Source organism: Astyanax mexicanus, chromosome 9, assembly GCF_023375975.1.
Source record: "Astyanax mexicanus isolate ESR-SI-001 chromosome 9, AstMex3_surface, whole genome shotgun sequence".
Lineage (NCBI taxonomy): Eukaryota > Metazoa > Chordata > Actinopteri > Characiformes > Acestrorhamphidae > Astyanax > Astyanax mexicanus.
The window spans coordinates 14713587-14731593 of NC_064416.1; the positions used below are offsets into that span (position 1 = coordinate 14713587).

General features: G+C 38.9%; 2 protein-coding genes across 5 annotated transcripts in view; one reads left to right on the forward strand and one right to left on the reverse strand.

Annotated features, from left to right (window-relative positions):
- The first annotated feature begins 12 nt into the window (after positions 1-12).
- rabl2 (RAB, member of RAS oncogene family-like 2) lies at positions 13-5952 on the forward strand. Its single transcript, XM_022679549.2, has 8 exons — positions 13-538; positions 1375-1404; positions 2017-2096; positions 2509-2588; positions 2675-2786; positions 3291-3388; positions 4621-4704; positions 4801-5952. The coding sequence occupies exons 1-8, from the start codon at positions 432-434 to the stop codon at positions 4873-4875; spliced, it is 666 nt and encodes a 221-aa protein (XP_022535270.1). The 5' UTR covers positions 13-431; the 3' UTR covers positions 4876-5952.
- Positions 5953-6972: 1020 nt separating this feature from the next.
- shank3a (SH3 and multiple ankyrin repeat domains 3a) overlaps positions 6973-18007 on the reverse strand; it is a 475306-nt gene continuing 464271 nt past the window's right edge. For all 4 annotated transcript variants that reach the window (XM_049483671.1, XM_049483669.1, XM_049483670.1 and 1 more), the window contains one exon: positions 6973-12469. In XM_049483671.1, coding sequence (XP_049339628.1) covers positions 11914-12469 — 556 coding nt within the window. In that variant the 3' untranslated portion in view covers positions 6973-11913. The remainder of the gene's footprint in view (positions 12470-18007) is intronic.

Here is an 18007-nt window from a genome sequence, read left to right on the forward strand (position 1 = left end):
GTCTCGTTGCATGGAAACAGCCAGTCGCATTAGAGACGAGGGGCTAGCGGTCTGTTAGCTGTTAGCTGAGAGAGAAGTCAACATGTTTTTCGGTTTATATAAGATATTTAACAGTAAAATGAGACTTTTACTGTCCATTATTCTGTAATTAAAGCCACTGTGGGGTTATATCAGTGGGAGCTGTGTTATATATCGCTTACTAAAGCCTGTTAGATAACTGTTCTGTACCTGTTAGGTGCCCAGTTGTGTTGAGCTTTAGCTTTAGCTCAGGCTAAGTCAGCGTTATTTAATAAACACGGTTGGTGGGGTTTAGTAAAGATGGTGAAAAGCTGACCGGGTGAGGGAGAGTCGTGTCGCTGGCAGAGAACTGTTGGCTGACTGAAGAGCAGACAGACGCTGCTGCTGGCTAACGTTAATCCTGTGGAGGGAGAATGGCGGGGGATGCGAACAGTATTCCTGAGCTGGAGCAGGAAAAATACGACGCAGACGAGCAGGTGAAGATTATCTGCCTCGGAGACAGTGCAGTCGGGAAATCCAAGTAAGTTACTAAGTTACAGTACCTGCTCACTACAGTTTACTATTAATTATCTAAATGATTGATATCAGCCCTTTCTGAATTATACTAAATTATATGTTGTATTTCAGTATAATTAGGATCTAACACTATCCCTTAAAGTGATTAAAATCACCTGCATAAGGGATTTAAGTGTTTCTAAAAATGGATTTGAAAATATTCGAATAATTTTGAAAACTGAGTTTAAACTGCTGTTTAAAATAAATTCTGATAAAAAAAAAAAACAATTTAAACCACTGTTGAAAAAGATTGAAAAACGTTTCAAACTACTGTTTAGAAAGATTTAAATCTAATTAAAAATAGATCTTTTTGAAAACTAATTCAAACCACATTTGGAAAAGATTTTACGTTTTTTAAAAAACGTTTCAAACTACTGTTAAAAAGATTCAGATCTAAAAAATACAGATGTTTTATAAAACCAGTTCGAACCACTGTTGAAAAAGATTCAGATCTTTTTGAAAAACGTTTCAAACTAATGTTTAAAAAGATTAAAATCTAATCTTTTAAAAATATATATTTTTGGGGAGAAAAAAAATCATACCACTATTTGGGAGAAATTTTCTTTGGGAACTATTTTCAGACCCCCCTTTACTTTGATAACAAGCTGATTTGAGCTAATTGAATCAAATCACTGCTTCATTATGGCCCCAACAGAAGTAATGTACATTAATTTAAGTAAACGCCTTACTTTCCATAAAACTTCTTATGATTCTTAGAAAAAAAGTGCTAAAATATAAATTATGAAATGTTTTTTGTGTTATGTATGTACCTTTATCATTATTGTGTGATTTGCTTTACAGGTTAATGGAAAGGTTCCTTATGGATGGATAGTATCCTTTCACAGATACATCTGTGTATTACAGTAGTATTTAGTTTGGTGTCTGAATATGTATGTATGTATGTACAGTACCAGTTTTTTTCTTTTCTTTCTTTCTTTCTTTCTTTCTTTCTTTTTTTACATTGAAGAAAATAAGATTAATATTGAATATATGAAAACAATTAGGGATTACATAGTAAATAAAAAAGGTGCTTGTTCTTCACAATCCCCTGATCTAAACCCAACTGAGATGGAGAAATGAGGTGATGAGGGCTGAGCTGAAGCACAGGGTGAAGGAAAAACAACAACTATTGTTTAGCACCTCCAGGAACTCCTTGGAGATGCTGAGAAAACTATTATTAAAGCTTAATGTGGTACTTAGAATCTAAAGTATAAAACACATTCTGGTTTGTTTAACACTTTTTGTTAACAAAATAATTCCACATGTATTCCTGTAGAGCTTTAATGTGTTCAGTGTTAAATTTACAATGTAAATCATAAAAAGAAAGAAAACACATTGAATGAGGTATTTTCAAACTTTTGACCTTTACTGTACATGTATGTATGTATCTTTCTGTCCATCATTAGTAATTGTAGACACTTTAATACTTAACACATCTGTCAGTCGACCTCAGCAGCTGTCAACCTACGCCCTGACTCTGTACAAGTACACCACCACCATCAATGGGAAACCTATTCTAGTTGGTAAGCCTGTCTGCTGTGAATTTAACCTTTCAATCAAATAAGGTATTCTATAACAAATATAACCCATTATTAGTATTCTCTCTAAGTATAAACACTTTAAACCCTCACTTTTTGTTTATGGGTTTAAGAAATAATGGAGTGATTTGGAACAATTATTATATCACAGTATATTTATAAAGACATTCTTATGATAAAAGATACTTTAATATCAAATGTATTAATGTATTCTCTAGTATGTCTCTAGTTTACACATTGTAGTTTATTGCTGTAGATGAGATGTTTTTAATTGTTAGTGAAATATAGTGTTTAATTAAACAATGTGCTTTACCTGGTTAAAAAATTAATATTAAGGTAGAAATAATAATAATAATTATTATTATTATTATTTATTTATTTTTGTTAAATAAAACAGATTTCTGGGACACAGCTGGCCAAGAACGATTTCAAAGCATGCACCCCTCTTACTACCACAAAGCGCATGCTTGTATAATGGTAAGCTACTGTAAAAACTGCATTAACTGGTTTTATACAATCAATTGATGTATTTAAGAGCATGTGTTGTGTTTTTCCCCATATAGGTCTTTGATGTCCAGAGGAAAGTAACATATAAGAATCTTTCCAACTGGTATAAAGAGCTGCGAGAATACAGACCAGAAATTCCATGCCTTGTGGTGGCGAACAAAATAGATGGTGAGAGGCACATTTACTTTCTTTAAAATTTTTAATAGTTCTGAAAGATTGAGTGTACAGGGTTCGTTCGGTCACGAAAACCTGGAAAAGTAATTTTTTGAAAATAGCAATTTTCAGGCCTGGATAAGTTTTGTAACGTCAGCTCAGAGTTAATTCAGTAATTTAGCCCTACACAGTAGAGCTCTCAGGATCTGACACATATTTTTTTTATTAAAGATTGTGTGTCAACATTTGTATTAGATTAATTTTAGACCTACTGTAATCAATTTTAATTACAGCTTTAGTTGATTTTTGGTTTTATTGTCCATGTTTGCACTGATGTTTTAAAAAAATCGTATGGTTATGAAAATTTGGCATGGACAAGTCATGAAAAAAAATCATGGAAATGTATTGGATAAAAAATGTGTATAAACCCTGGGTGTAAGATTTGCTAACCTATGTCTTTGTTATGCGTTTTCTTTTTCTTCTGATACTCCTGCATGGTGTTGCTGAATCAACTGAAAGCTGACATGAGGGTGACGCAGAAGAGCTTTAACTTTGCTAAGAAGCTGGGACTACCGTTCTACTTTGTATCTGCTGCTGATGGCACCAATGTGGTCAAGGTAACTTTGGAATGGTTCTCTATCTTCATTTATCTATCATCTTCACTAATAATGTGAGTAAACAGATTTTCTCTGTTAGTGTTTAGGTTTAAATATGTAGTAAGCAAACCGTTGTAACATTAGAACATGTTGATGGACATGGACAAAAGTATAAGGACACTTGCTCATTGTTGTGTTTTTTTGTGGCTTTTGAAATCAAGGAATTAAACAGAGTTTATTGTGCTTTGGGTTAACTGTCTGTACTGTCCAGGGACAGCTTTCTACTAGTTTTTGGATCTTTGCTGTGAGAATTAAATTGTATTCAGCATCAAGAGTATTATTAAGGTCAGGGTGTTGGATAGTCACCACAATACCTTATAATCCCTAACTCCCTAACTCATTTCAGAAGTATAAGATTGAGCACCATTATACACAACTCAGTACTAAGAGGATTTACCCCCTTCTAGCCCACGCCTGGCAATTGGTTGATAAGTATCCACTCCAGAGGGTCCTATTCTGTTGGCAGACTTTTCTACTGGAACTAGATGAGCTTTATGTGTGTGCATTTGCACATCTGTGCCAGCAATGTAAAGAAGAGCTGAATGCCTTTATTAGAAGAGATGTCTGTAAACATTTGGACATATATTTGTGCATTTAAAAAAAAATACTTTTTTGTATTTTTTTTGTGTGCCAAGTCCTGCTGGAAATTCATAAAAGTTGTCAGCAGAGGGAAGCATGATGTTCTGTATGATTTTGTGGTAAAACACTGCACTGACTTTGGACTTGCTATAACACAGTGGACCAACACCAGCAGATGACATGACTCTCCAATCCATGATTGATTGTGAAAACTTTACACTAGACCTCAAACAGCTTGGACTCTGGTCCCTTGATTTCCAGATGAAATGCAAAATTTACTGATGGTCAGTGATGGTATGGAGGAGACACATGCTCTACTGACAACTTTTATGGAGATGCAGATTTCATTTTCCAGCAGGACTTGGCACACTGCCAAAAGTACCAGTTGGACTTGTATAAAATGTTAATTTTCTAAGACACTGATTTTTGGATTTTCATTGAATGTAAGCCAATAGAATAATAGATCACTCTGTGTGTAATACATCTACATACTATAAGTTTTTACCTGATCATTAAACAGTGCCAAACGATTTGTTGATATTATCATAACTATAAATAATACTAGACTCTAAATATTTGTATGTATTCTAATATTGGTGTTTTCTAATTTCCAGGTTTTTAAAGATGCGATTAACATGGCTTTGTCCTACAAAAAGAACTCCAGTGACTTTATGGATGAAGTTATGAGAGAACTGGAGGTTTGTGTCTTTGCTGAAAGATGGAGTTTAACTATAACTGTGTTGTATAGTTTGTGCTGTTACTGATTAGTGTGTTCTCATCATTTCTCATTGCAGAACTTTGAACTGGAGAGCAAAGAAGACTCTTCATCGGATAAAGAGGAAGAATGTAAAGAGGGGAAAACGGATTGATGACCATCTCTCGCTGCTTGTGACAGTAACTCTCATGCTGAATGTTGACCAGAATGTCTTGTCTTTGTATTGCTGTTAAAATCATGGCTGCTCATGCTCTGTCCTGAAGACAAGGTTAATCCACTTGGGACAAAGTTCTACCTCACATATATAAAGAGCTTTTTAATGAATAGTGTCAAACTGAAGGACACATGTTGGAAGTGCAGTGAGGCATTTATATTTCCCAGACAATGAAACTTCTGGAAGGGTGAGTTGGCAGCATGGTGTAAATTCACACTGTGTGTGTATATCTGTAAATATACAGGTGTGAAGAAAGGTTCTGCTGTAGAATGGACATTTTCCCCATTTGTAAAATCATAGTGGGACATCTCAGTAACTGTTAATATTTTGCATTTATCTTTATCTGATACTGTGAGAAGCAACAGTAGACATCTACTGTATTTATACAAGTGGCAGTTCAGGTGCTACATATGGTTCTTTGAGTAATGCCATAGAAGAACCTCTCTTTTGTTTTCATAGAGATCCACGTTTGTAATAAAAGGTTTAAAAGCAAAAAGATTCTTTACCAGAATAAAGGTTTAAACAGCTGTTTATGAAGCCAAAAGTGTTTTTTCTATGTCATTACTCAAAGAACACTTTGTAGCACCTTTATTTATTTCAAATATTTAGTGAAGCCCCTCATGGCCCCATCTTGCCAGGTAATTGGATGAGATGCACGTGTTTTTATACAGCTTTTTAAAATAGCATGTGGTAGACAGTGGTAGATTTTAATGTATTTGGTCCAGCAACAGAAAGTGTTCAATATTAAAACAACTTTACGATGTCCAGTGTATCATTCTGCTCAAACTGTGAATAGGAATTATCATTTGTATCTGTAATGTCCTGTGATGCATAAGCACTACATTCGTCCATATACGTCTCTGAAAAATACAGAACCAGAATCTTTGGGCTGGGAATGAAAGTACTAGATGCATTAGACTGGCAAACCATTTCAGCTTTAGCTGTTTATTCAATGAGCCTTTAATGTCAATGTGGAAGCATTTATATGTTCTTCAATTAAACACATTTTTTATTTAACTTGTGTTTGTTCTACCTATTTGTTCCTTAGGCTTGCTGAATTGCTGAATGTATTCCACTATTTTTTGTCAGGCTTGTTACTTTTGTCAGGCAGTGACTGTTGAAGAGTGTGGAGAGCACAACATCTCTCAAAGTTATGCCTGGCTGCAGTATATGTATAGTTTCTTTATTTTTATGTGTTTCAATAACAATCATTTAGTTTTCATGGTAATCATATTGTGCTAGGATTTTTTTCCTTCAAGAAATACGTTCCTAAAATGTTGTTTTTCTGTAGTGCAAGAAGGCGCAGGGTGGAGCAGGGCATTACTTAAGAATGGAATGATTGGCAGCCCTTCCAGGAACAAACCAACTGCAGGACCTTTAAGGTTACTTACATGAATGGTTCTTTTACTGTTGAAACATTACACTTACTGGTTAAATCGAGGGATAAAAGGGGAAAACTCACTTTGCTTCTTAGCTGTAAGCTAAATAAAGGCAGTCTGAAGCACACATATATACATATATATAAAGACAAAATGAGTAAGAGGAGGAGAATTTTCTATAACACAAGCTTGGAGTGTTGTGGGGCTCCTTTCAAAGATGAGGAGATGCTTTGGATAAAAATATTACATTTAAAACAAAATTTCTTGTCATTAAGTCTGCTTTAACCATTTTGCAGAGGTTAAAGGCTTAATTCCTAAATGTTACACCTTCTTACAATATAGCAGAATAACATTTTAAAAACTTCGATTCCGATTGGAAAACCACCTGTGCCATGTGCCAATAGTAACACAGGGAAACTGTTGGAATTGGACGCTGCAGATCAAGAGATACTTTGTCTGTTTTGTCATTGAAACAAATTTGATGCAAAATAGATGTAATTTTTCTCTCTCATGTTTTTGGGGGCCTCTTTGTACCTCTGTTTAGAGTTAGTGCACCCTATAAATACTATGTCATCTAGATATAAAACAATAAAGTCAGTCACTCAACCCATCATGTTAAATCCATTAGAAAACAAGCATAACTTAAGCACGGGAGCACTGCATTTCTTACCATTTTTATTGTGCTTTTGTTGGTCAGGAAACAAGAGTGACAACTCTACAGAGCATGGTAATGTGAATGATGTGTTTTATTTCACGTTTCCCCCAACCATTTTAGTTAAATATGGTAAGGTTACAAAGAAATCATCTGCAATTTTCATTGTCACTCTGTATCTTTTTTTGGAAGAATCAAAGCCCTCCTGTATCTGAGCTGCATCAGTGAAGAGGAAGAGGAAGGGGGAGGATAGGAAAGTCTTATCTAATGCAGTCAGTCACTCAAAAGCTCAGTGGAGTTCAGCCAAAACAAAACTGAAACCCAAACCCCAAACTGAAGTGTCCATGAGAATCCCATAAAACCAGGTCAGTTATAGGTAAGTGCAGTACTTTACAAAACATAAAAATGTCTCTTCTACCCAAAAGAAGAAAGAAATTAAAAACCCTCTGAAACTAGACACAATGAGAGATGCTGATGGTACTGTCTGGAGTTCTCAAGATTTCCAGGAGGTGGCACCATAGTGCTGATTCTAACAGCTTTAGACCTCAACAGAGCTAGTGTCAAAAAAAGCTAAAAACTACTTACTTTTTGGCACATTCTTTTTTTTTTTTTCTGCCTTCACTTTTAGTTACTAATCACTCCATACAGACACAAACACAAAAATAAATAAATATTCCAAAATAAAGAGAGGGGATGAGTTAAGAGGTGGAGTTCTGAACACGGCAGAACGATGCTGATGGTGGTGATGGTGAACATGACTCACTGGCTCAGGGTTCAGTGTAAACTCCAGTACAGAGCAGAGCAGAACTACAGCAGTTATCTTCTCTTTCTCTCAGAAGGGTCCCTGCACAAGAAAGTCATGTGTTGAAACATGCATCCTGTGTTCTTAAAGTGTATAATTCAGTACAGGGTTTTAGGAAATATGGACACAACCATGAACCCAGTTAAATCTACTGAGCTGAACATTTGAATGTGTGAACTGAGGCTGAATTAGGGATTGACTTCAGTCTAAGAACAACTGATGCACGTTTTAAAGTCGATTACAGGGTTTATTATGTGAATTAAAATGTTGGTCATGAATATGAATGCAAGTCACAGTTTTCTCAGGGTCACAAATCAGCTCAGAGCTTTTCCTCTGCACCCTTCCTGCCTTTTTATAAATATTAAAAAATAAATTAAGACACTGGAAAAAGGAAAAAACTGTTACCTGTGTTACCTACCATATTTATTTATTACTTAATTCAGGGGCTAGGATACTCCTAAGAGTTATTAAGTTGGTGCCCATTTATATGGTATCTACCTATTAGGTAGCAAATGAACAGTCAATTTTGAAGTTTATGTCTTAAAAGCAGGAAAAATGAGCAAGAATCTGTAAAAAGCTGCGATCTTTCACAAGAACCAAATGAACTGTGGTGACTAGTGGACTGGGTCATAACATCTCCAGAACATCTTGAAGGTCTTGTTTATGGGCTGATCTTGGGATGCAGTGGTACAAACCTACCAAAATGCTGCAAGACAGGACTTAGAGGAACCTACACTGTATTAGATAGATGTCATTATTTAATATGTTGACTAATAGGATTACGTTTAGAGGCACAAGGTTACGTTATCAGGTTGTATCTTTCATTTTTTCCAGCTTTTCCATCATAAACCTATTTTAAACGTATTCCAGACAAGCATGGCTAAAGCAAAGCCTCATCACCCTCTTCCTCAGTCCATTAGAAGGATGCAGTGGAAAAATAAACTGCTCTGAGAACTCGATCTGAACTCTAGAGTGATGAGAGGTGCTAAATATGAAACAGCACAGCCACCTAGACAGAGGCTTTACAAACACAGTGTTCCTGACAGGTACATGGGGGTGGCTCCAGAAGCGTCATTAGAAGGATGCACTGATTCTGTAAAAGAAGGGTTGTCCTTGGCTCTTCACGTCTGAACTCACTTTGTTGGCATGTGGATTCCAACACCAGGGATGAGCTGTGTGTGTCTGTGTCTGAGTTAGCTCTCATATAAGCCCCTTTCAGACATGCACAGTAATCCAGAATTTCCCTGTATGTGTGAATGCAGTTATCCATATCAGCCCGACTGGACATTACCTGGACTTTATGCTTCCATCCCCTAATTACAAAGTCCAGGTAATGTCTAAGTGAATTTACAGTGGGTACAAGCAGATACTGCTCCTGGTCCATAACAGGAACATTTCCTGTGCTGAGAATGTGGGAATTCTCCGGCTGTACGCTGCATGTGTGAAAGGGTAGCTGTGGATAATGTCCATACCTGATTCTTGTGACATTTTCCAGAGCTCATTTGTGAAAACGGCAATACAGAAATCTAACCGTCATGTTTTATGGCCACAACCGCTTTCTTTTTCTTACACTTTTTACAATTTGTAAAAAGTATGAAGTAAATGAACTGAGTGCTCATGTTTGAGTGACACTTTGTGAGTTAATCAGGCGTGTTTTTGTCGAGGGGAGATGGAAGTGACGGGAGTGGAGAGATGAGAGTGGATGGCTTGAATGCTAGCACCTTGTTTTGTGCAAATCATCCCCAAACTCCGTCCATACAAAGAATAAAATCTTTTCACCTTTTTCGACAGGTGGTTAACTATGCATATATGCCAAACATTCATATATAGATCTATATATTTTTTTATTTTTAAAAATTTATATGAAAACTATCATATATACATTGCTTGTGATTGATATAAAAAGCAAATCATTTGTAATTTGTCCATATATACAGTTGTGAGTTTTTGAAAGGACAGCATATACTTTTTTTTTTAGCTTCGTCTTTAGTGGTTCTAAAATTCGGTCTAAGAGTGAGTTGATAAAAAATTATTCTAAGCGTCATATTTCACAAGCTACAAAATCCACCTATGATGGGGTTCAACAAACTGAAAACAACCAGAAAAAAAAAAAACAATTAAATATATAAATAAATAAATAAACAAACAAGCCCAAAATGATCTGCCGAAATGCTTCAGTGCTTAGAGAGCTTAGAGCTGAAGAGCCCCTGAGCCACACGAGCCCCTGTGTAGTGGCTCAGAAAATCTCTTACAATTATAGATTCTGCCTTCTGTGTCTTTTATGAGATCTCAAAACATCTGTCGGTAACATGCAGCTGTGCTACCATGTATGGTAAAACGATGTATCTTGTCCCACGGTGGCCCTATCGCAACACACATGCCAACACACACATTATACACACTCTTTTATTGCGTCACTGATCTTGAATAGTTCTTCCAAATGTTACCAGATTAAACAGAACTCACTGTATGTCCAAAAGTCCTAAACATTTGTGGACACCTTTTCTAATGATTGCATTCAGCTACTTTACACTGTCACCATTGTTACCACACAGATGTGCAAATGCACACACACAGCTTGTCTAGTCCCTGTAGAAAAGAGAAGTATTGCCAATAGAATAGAGAACAGGACTCTCTAGAGCAGGTAAACATAAACCAATTGGCACCATGCATGCCTAATGCCGGACATGGCCTAGAGGGGTCTATAGCCCCTCCCATCCCAAGCATTGAGCTGTGGATGTGTGAACTGTGATGTTGCCCCATCCAATACTTTTGGCATGAGTTGCTGAATGCAATCGAATCATCACAGTATTGCTCCAAAATCCAATCGAAAACTTTTCCTGAACAAAAGCAAGATAAACTCTTTTTTACCATCCATGATTTTGGAAGAAACAGTGAATGAACAGGTGTCCCAATACTTTTGTGCATATAGTGTACTTTAATAATAAAATAGCTGGTTTAGATGAAAATTTGATATGGAGTGTGTTTGTGTGTGAGACAAGAAGAGGTCAGTTTAACATGTCGGTCACACCACCGTGGGACGCCCTAATTGTAGGCGGAAGACCAGGTTTTGTTAAACCACAATAAAGTCGTCAAATAAAGCAAGAGGAAAAAAGGGGGATGGTACAATGCGCTGTTAACAAATCTGATACCCGTCACACTCAGCTGTGCGACTTTTCATGCTACAGTCCATAAAAGGATGACCATTAGGAAAAAATCATTTTCAACAGTGTTTTTTGTCTTTATATAGAATACCATATATAAGTTTTATATTTATGACAAAATGTTATATATATCTATATACTTTTTCTGTCAAATATATATATGTATATAATTGGTAAAAATGAGTAAATTATTGATGGAATAAACATCATCTAAGGGAGAGAGACTCGTGCGCATCTTGCACAGTTCGTCTTGTCTTTTCTCACGCCTCTCTCCTTTTTTCAAAGCTATGTAAATACATTGAGATATCCTATCTAATGTCACATTCCCTTTGGAACCCCAAAAGAAAAGTCTTGATTATGAAAAAGCCACTAGTGTTGGTTTTAACATTCTCCAGATGTAATACGTCCCTCAGCCAGAAGGGGCCAGGCGGCAGTCAGAAACGACTCGGCCACACCCGCTCTGCTCATCCGCTTCTAAAGAATACTCTGAAAGGCAACTGAACTTCCCTCTTCCAACATCATCCCTCCTTTTGTTGTTTTTTTGTTTGATTTCTTGTTGTGTTTCGAATGACTAGGAGAACCCTAAGCGGCAGGTAGAAGTAGGCCAAGGGTACAGAAATAGAGGGAGAGAGGGAGGAGAGGAGATATGGAAACTGAGGGTGATAATCGTGTTCAGTAACGCAAGTCAAACTTCTATGTGATGTTCATGTAACTCACAGCCCCTCACTAGCACACGGAACCTGTCTAACGGGCTGCTGGTAGCAAGATGGGAGGGATTTGGAGCGAAAGTGCTACTAAAGAGGTGGGGCTTACATTGTTTGAACCAATAAAATGATTCAGTGCTTAGGTAAAGATACAAAAAAAATCGGGGGGAAAAAGTAAATAAATTCACGCAAAATAAAAAAGGGAAAAAATCTGGCAGAAAAGAACAAGAGCACAACTTTGTTGCGGGACTAGCTACAGACGGAGCAGGGCGAGGGGTCAACTCTCCAGCAGCTGTTTCAGGGCGCGCTCGATGTTCATCCGGTGTCCGACGCGGGTCACCCCCAGCTCAGCAAAGTCGTCCTTGGTGAGGGCGGGCAGATGGGAGCCCTCGATCTCGTGTTCTTGGAAGCGTTCGCGGTGTTCACCCAGGTTGATGCTCACCAGCCAGTCGCCGACGTCATACTTGTTCCACAGGTGCAGAGGCTTCTGGTGGAAGGGGCGCAGTGTTAGCAGTGGGGTGGGCAGGCCAGGGGAATGGGCGGGTGACGGGGAGCGGCTCCTGGCGCTGGAGCTCCTCATAACGAAGCGCACCTCTTTAGGCTCGTGAGGCAGGCTAAGGCTAGAAGATTTGAGGATGGTAGGTGGGGTGGTGGGGGAGGTAGCCAGGCCAAAACCCCGGATGGGTCCTAGAGGGTCAGAGCGGTCTGGAGAGCCAGAGCCAGGGCTGGGGGTCCGTCGGGTCACCGGGTAACGGCTGCCCGGCCGGATGGTGTAGGTGGTGCCGTAGCTTCTCTGAGAGATGGTGTGGAGCTCCCCTAGACTGCTGAAGAGTCTGTGGGTGTGTGAAAGAGAAAGAGAGAGAAAGAAAGACAAGAGAAAAAGGGGAATGGAATGGAAAAAGGAGGAAAAAGAAGAGAAGAAATGGAAAGTGAAGATTAAATTTGTGGAGGAACACAGGAAAGAGCCTAATGACTATTCTGTTCTATTCTATTCCACTCTATTCAATTGTGGCTCTTTCCTGCATTGTCATTTATTAATGAATCATAAGTCAAACCAGTCATTTTAGGACAGCACAGTTAAATAGTCAGTTGGCCAGAGACATGGCAAACGCATTAACATTGTGTTAGTGAGATGTTAGATTAATGCGTTTAGCTGGAACACAGGAAGGAGAGTACTAGAGCGCTGCTGGATTAGACAGAGAGTCTAAACAGCCTGCCCTAATGAGCGATTGTTAGTTTAGAAACCCCAGAGAAAGCAGAGTACCCAGAAAATTGCACACTGTTTTATAATCTAGAATGTTTGCCTCTTTTTGAAACTTTAGAGTGAACTTCTGATGTAAAGAGCTACCTAAAACATTGATTCTCACTACTCTAATGAAAATAAAGGTGCTATAGATGGTTCTTTGAGCAACCATTTTCTTGTAATAGAGATATGTGCATATGAATACCTTTTTTGCAATTCTTCTGACACTAGGGGAGATAAGGATGCTTTTTGAACTGCTGCCAATTCAGCATCACTAGTTAGCCAGTGCGCTTGGGGAAAGCACCAGATCCCCAGTTCTGATACATCAGCTAACCGATGCCTGTGCCAGCCAGCATCATAATGAGAGTGATGAGGGAGTGAGCGCCATTTACCCACACAGAGAGAGCATACCCAATTGTGAACCTTTTAAAGGTCTAAAGAATTTTTACTTTACATAAAGATAAATGTTGCACATCCCTCTATTACGTAACCAGAAGTTACACGACAGGGGAGGGAGATGGTGGCTGGAGTCCGGCACAGTTTGTTGAGTTTCCTGCTCCTTACAGACCTACTAAATCTAACAAAGCACAAAACTCTGATGGAATCATGTCCCCTAGACTGAAAGAACAAATTCCAGAGCATTTTAAATCAAGGCTGCCAAAACTGTCTCTTCTAATAAAACCAACCATTATCCTCTTCTAATAAAATAGGCAAAAATATACACATTTAATTGGCTGAAATGTTCTCCAGTTGTTTTTAGTACTCTACATTGACACTGTGAATAATGTGTAAAAGAGTAATGTGTATTTAATAACTAGCCTACGGGCAAAAATGTGGCAAGAAAAAGTGAAACATGAAAAGTGGAGTAATGGAGATGTATCTACTTAGATGAAATATGAATGAAGTAGATAACCTTAATCTCTTCTACATGTGAAAACATCTACTTGTGCCAGAGAGCATATCGGGCAAAGTAACATGCATCAGAATGAGCAGCCCAAAGACCTGTCTGAATGAGAGAGCAAGAGAGAAAGAGCGAAAGAGAAAGAGAGACAGAGTGAGAGTTCAGTGTGTATGAGGGGGTGGAGAACCTTCAAATGACTGAGCAGAAGGTTCCAAAATAGTGTCTGAGAGTGACTGTTTAATAGACTCTGACTTCTGGTCACACATAGAATATGTCCCACTGATGACTAATCCCAACAACACTGTATCACAGTCCATCAGCACCAACTACTAGGGATGGGACATACATCCTTATAAATCATATATTGCGATGCAAAACATGCACACAACATTATATGAAATAGAGATCACAGTGCCTGTGATTCGGTTGCAGAACATTTGATTAAGCACTGAATTATAAACCCAGCATTAGAAAATGAATTGCAAAACCCCAAGGAGTTTAAGTCCTAAAAGTCTACACCTTGGTTTCGTAGCTACTTAATGGTGCCAGTGGGTGTGTTGGGTGACTTAGTGCACATTAGAGGCCACATGGAAGTGGTGGCACCGAGCATCAGGGGTTCCAGTGGGGTTAGGTAAAGGCTTAGTGGCTAGGGATGCCAGTGTGGCTCTATAGGTAAAGAATAAGTTGGTTAAGTGATAGGTCTGTAGAATGAGCTTGGAGGGAATTGGGTTTGGGATGCCAGACCTCAGTGTTGAGTCCTCTTGGGGTGAGCTTAATTCAGCAAAACTTTGATGAAGGAAGGTGTCTGCCTGATGACCCCTGTGAAGAGCTTGTGATCTAGAGCATGGGATAAGGACAGTGCAATGTGTTGGGCCCTGGTTGTTAGGTGCAAGATTGTGTCTTTGTTTCCTGTATAATTTAACACCCCCAGCTCCTCCAAAAAGTGTCAAGAATGACAATTCCAGACGTTTCCCAACCTTCCCTGAGCTCTGTGCTGAACTAAGCTCAACTGTGAGAGTGCAGAAGTTAGCGTGTTAGCGTGATGGCTGAAGGTGCACAGGTGGACAAAAAAAGGAGGAGGAGATAAGCAGGGTTTAGGTGAAAAAGAAGGAGGTGAGGCAGGGGGGCGGTAGTGAGTCAGGGCTAGAGGAGGAAAGAGATGATACATGCGCACTTACACAGGTGCCCGGCCCTCCGGGGCTTAGCCTTAGATTCAGTTCTAGACAGAGCAGCGTGGCATGCAGAGAGAGAGAGAGAGAGAGTGGGCAAAGAGAAAGAGAGATAGAGAGAGTAAGAGAGAGAGAGAGAATGAGAGAGAAAAAGAGAAAGAGAGAGAGACAAAAAGAGAGTGAGATAGAGGCAATGATAAACAAAGAGCGGTCGGTTAGCATCAGTCCATGAGAGAGCAGAAACAGACAGGCATTTCACATCAACAATGTCAAACCAAACAAAAGCTATGAGACATCAACAGCTGGCCCCAGACTTCAGCGTCTACGTTTCTTGAGTAGATATACTCTGGACAACTACTACTTAAAATTAATTTAAACATTAGCATACAAAGGCTTAGATAATATCAGATAATTGATCTTGTATTGTATCATATTCTTGTAAGTCTAGGGTCAGTTGCCAAAATGATAAAAAGAAAGAAATACAGAAAAAAAACTCAAAAGCATAAAAAACCCAAACAAACAAAAAAACAAACAACAAAACAAATGAATGCACACTGCATACCATAGATGTGGTAGCAACACTTTGTCTAGAGAGAAGCGATGGTGTTAGAGTGTTAGAAATGGACTGAAGAAGAGCCTAATGGCAGAGTTGGGCCCCACCGTGAGCAAGCACTAGCCTACACATAAATGAGTGGGGGGGCCAAAGGGGACTGACAAATAGCGATAAACACTGGGACACTAAACAGACTTCAAGGGGGAGGTGACTGATGCTGATGAGGAGGACCTTTATCACATGCCTTCAGCGACATCACAGATTTGACCCTCACGCTTCTGATGGCCCTCAGTGGCATCACACATACACATATACCAACATATCCATATGCAGTTGAATTAAAGTATTATTAATAAATGTTACTATGATGAATGCTGAGGATGTGTATTGTGAAAGGTGGGCTATTAAGGTCAGAAGGTGAGACCAGAGAAACCGCCCAGGTCTTCTATTACCACGTGAGCACCCCACAGCCCCATAGCGAGAAGCAAAGTTACCAACCCTGGCATCAGAGGAACTCCTGCCTTGCATGTATGTGTACTTATGTAATATATTTTACGGTGCACCATATTATAAGGCATACTATCTATGAAATTTTTTGGTCTATATTCATACATAAGGTACATGCACTGAATTATAAGGCGCATTTTAAGGGACAACTGTAAAGAACCAGTGTGTCGCAATGTTTCCCTTTGAATTTATTTTAACAGCCACAGTTAGCAGCACTAAGTGCTAGTAAATGACGCCAGACAGCGCTACACTGAGGAACTCTGAGTGCTCCGGGATCTCAGGGTGCTATCAGTTAGTGCTTTTCTCCACATATAATTCAGGGAAAGAGCTCCATCTACATGGCCAACTGTACTCTCTCAGACTCTGGCTGCTGATGGCAGGATTATGGTGGCAGCACCTTAGTGTGCTGGACCGCCTATGGCCTCCTATTTATTTTTATTTCTATTTTGTTCTATCATTTGCAATGCCCCCAACACTAGGTGGGTGTATGACAAGCGCATACCTATACAAGTTAGCCATCGCATTACCATGCAGTCAATGCGTCTGGAGGCAAGCGCCAGACACACATCTCTGACATTTCAGCCAACAGATGTCTGTGCCAGCCATCTGTGATACTTGGATGATGACCCGCACATTTTAGTGCTTAGCCAGCTCTGACACACCACCACCCTCAACTCAGTAATGGTTGGATTATTCTCTGGTTAGCTGGATCTGGTGTGTTGGCAGCAGAGTAAAAACTAAAATATGCAGGACAATAGAAGGTAAGAAAACTCTAACATGAACAAAGCAGGAGGTACAAAAGAACCAGGGTGTGGAACTGCTGCCCTACGCAACACAAAATAAAAGGAATTGTACATTTCCATCAACATGTTTAAAAGTAGAACATAATTCAAATTAAAGTGATGCTTTACAGGATATGGGGTATTTAACAATTTTGTTAAAAGTGACATCGCTTAGGGACTAGCTGGGGGAGCACAAGGCAACAGATTACCTAGAGAATGTGATACTAAAAGCAAAGAGTCAGCGTCAACATTTCATGTTGGATTAGTTAATCAACATTTAATGTGGGATTAGTGAATGAGATGAGAAAATAATAGGAATGATGTTTGATTTACCCTAGTGGGCTAAAAGCTAAGGTTTAGTCTCTTCCATGTCCTTGTCACATCTGTAGGAATATAAAGGGCTTCAGTTGTAGTTCAGGATGTTAACATAAAATAAATCATTTGTGTTGCATTAAAAAAAAGAAAAGGAACAGAAATCATTTACTACTGACCGTTGTGCCTGAGCATGCCTGGGTATCAGTGTAAGATCAGTGTAAACCTCTACACAGAGACCTGCTGTAAGAAGTTCCTCTTAAGCTCCTACACTGGAGATCTACAGGTTCTACAGCTCAGCTAAGAGACCAGCAAGTCTCCTTTACTTACCAGCAGCCGTCGAGCGTCGAGATACTTCTGAAGCTCCAAACTTCTCAATGAAAAAAAGCAATTTAAACATTAGCCTATGATGTACTGTAAAGACCAGGAGGTCACTTAAAAGACTATGAATTATCTGAGGGTTAAGTGTAAGTGCTGCTCCTGTCCATTTTGTTCACAGAGCGGTACAGTGTGTGCATCTATCTGTCTTCACAGCATCTAGACTATTGCTGCTTATGCAATAAGTGTTCCTGGCTGCAATTATTATAGATGCAAATCTCAATTTTCAGTGTGCACCTGCTTTTAAGGGAAGCCGCGTTGCCTAAGAGACAAAATGGGATGAGTCAGAGCAAATCTGATGCGCTAAAATCACTAAATAACAGCTGAGGTGAGGGAGAAACAGCTAATGCTAATGCACAGATGTTTAAAAAATTGGTGGAGCATCATCCAATGTTAGCACCTGTGCTACACTGTAAGCTATAATTCTGAAGCTGTCGCATGAAAAAATTGGCAGACCACTAGGCCTAAACACAGTAAGTGTTGGTTGGGAGGCCGGGTGAGGTACTCTGTATGGACAAAAGTATTT

Bases quoted from the DNA above. Each gene is read 5' to 3' on its own strand.
- rabl2 (XM_022679549.2), top strand. From the start codon at position 432: ATGGCGGGGGATGCGAACAGTATTCCTGAGCTGGAGCAGGAAAAATAC. The intron at 2,787-3,290 runs GTGAGAGGCACA...ATCAACTGAAAG, and splicing joins GGTGGCGAACAAAATAGATG to CTGACATGAGGGTGACGCAG. The intron at 4,705-4,800 runs GTTTGTGTCTTT...TTCTCATTGCAG, and splicing joins AAGTTATGAGAGAACTGGAG to AACTTTGAACTGGAGAGCAA.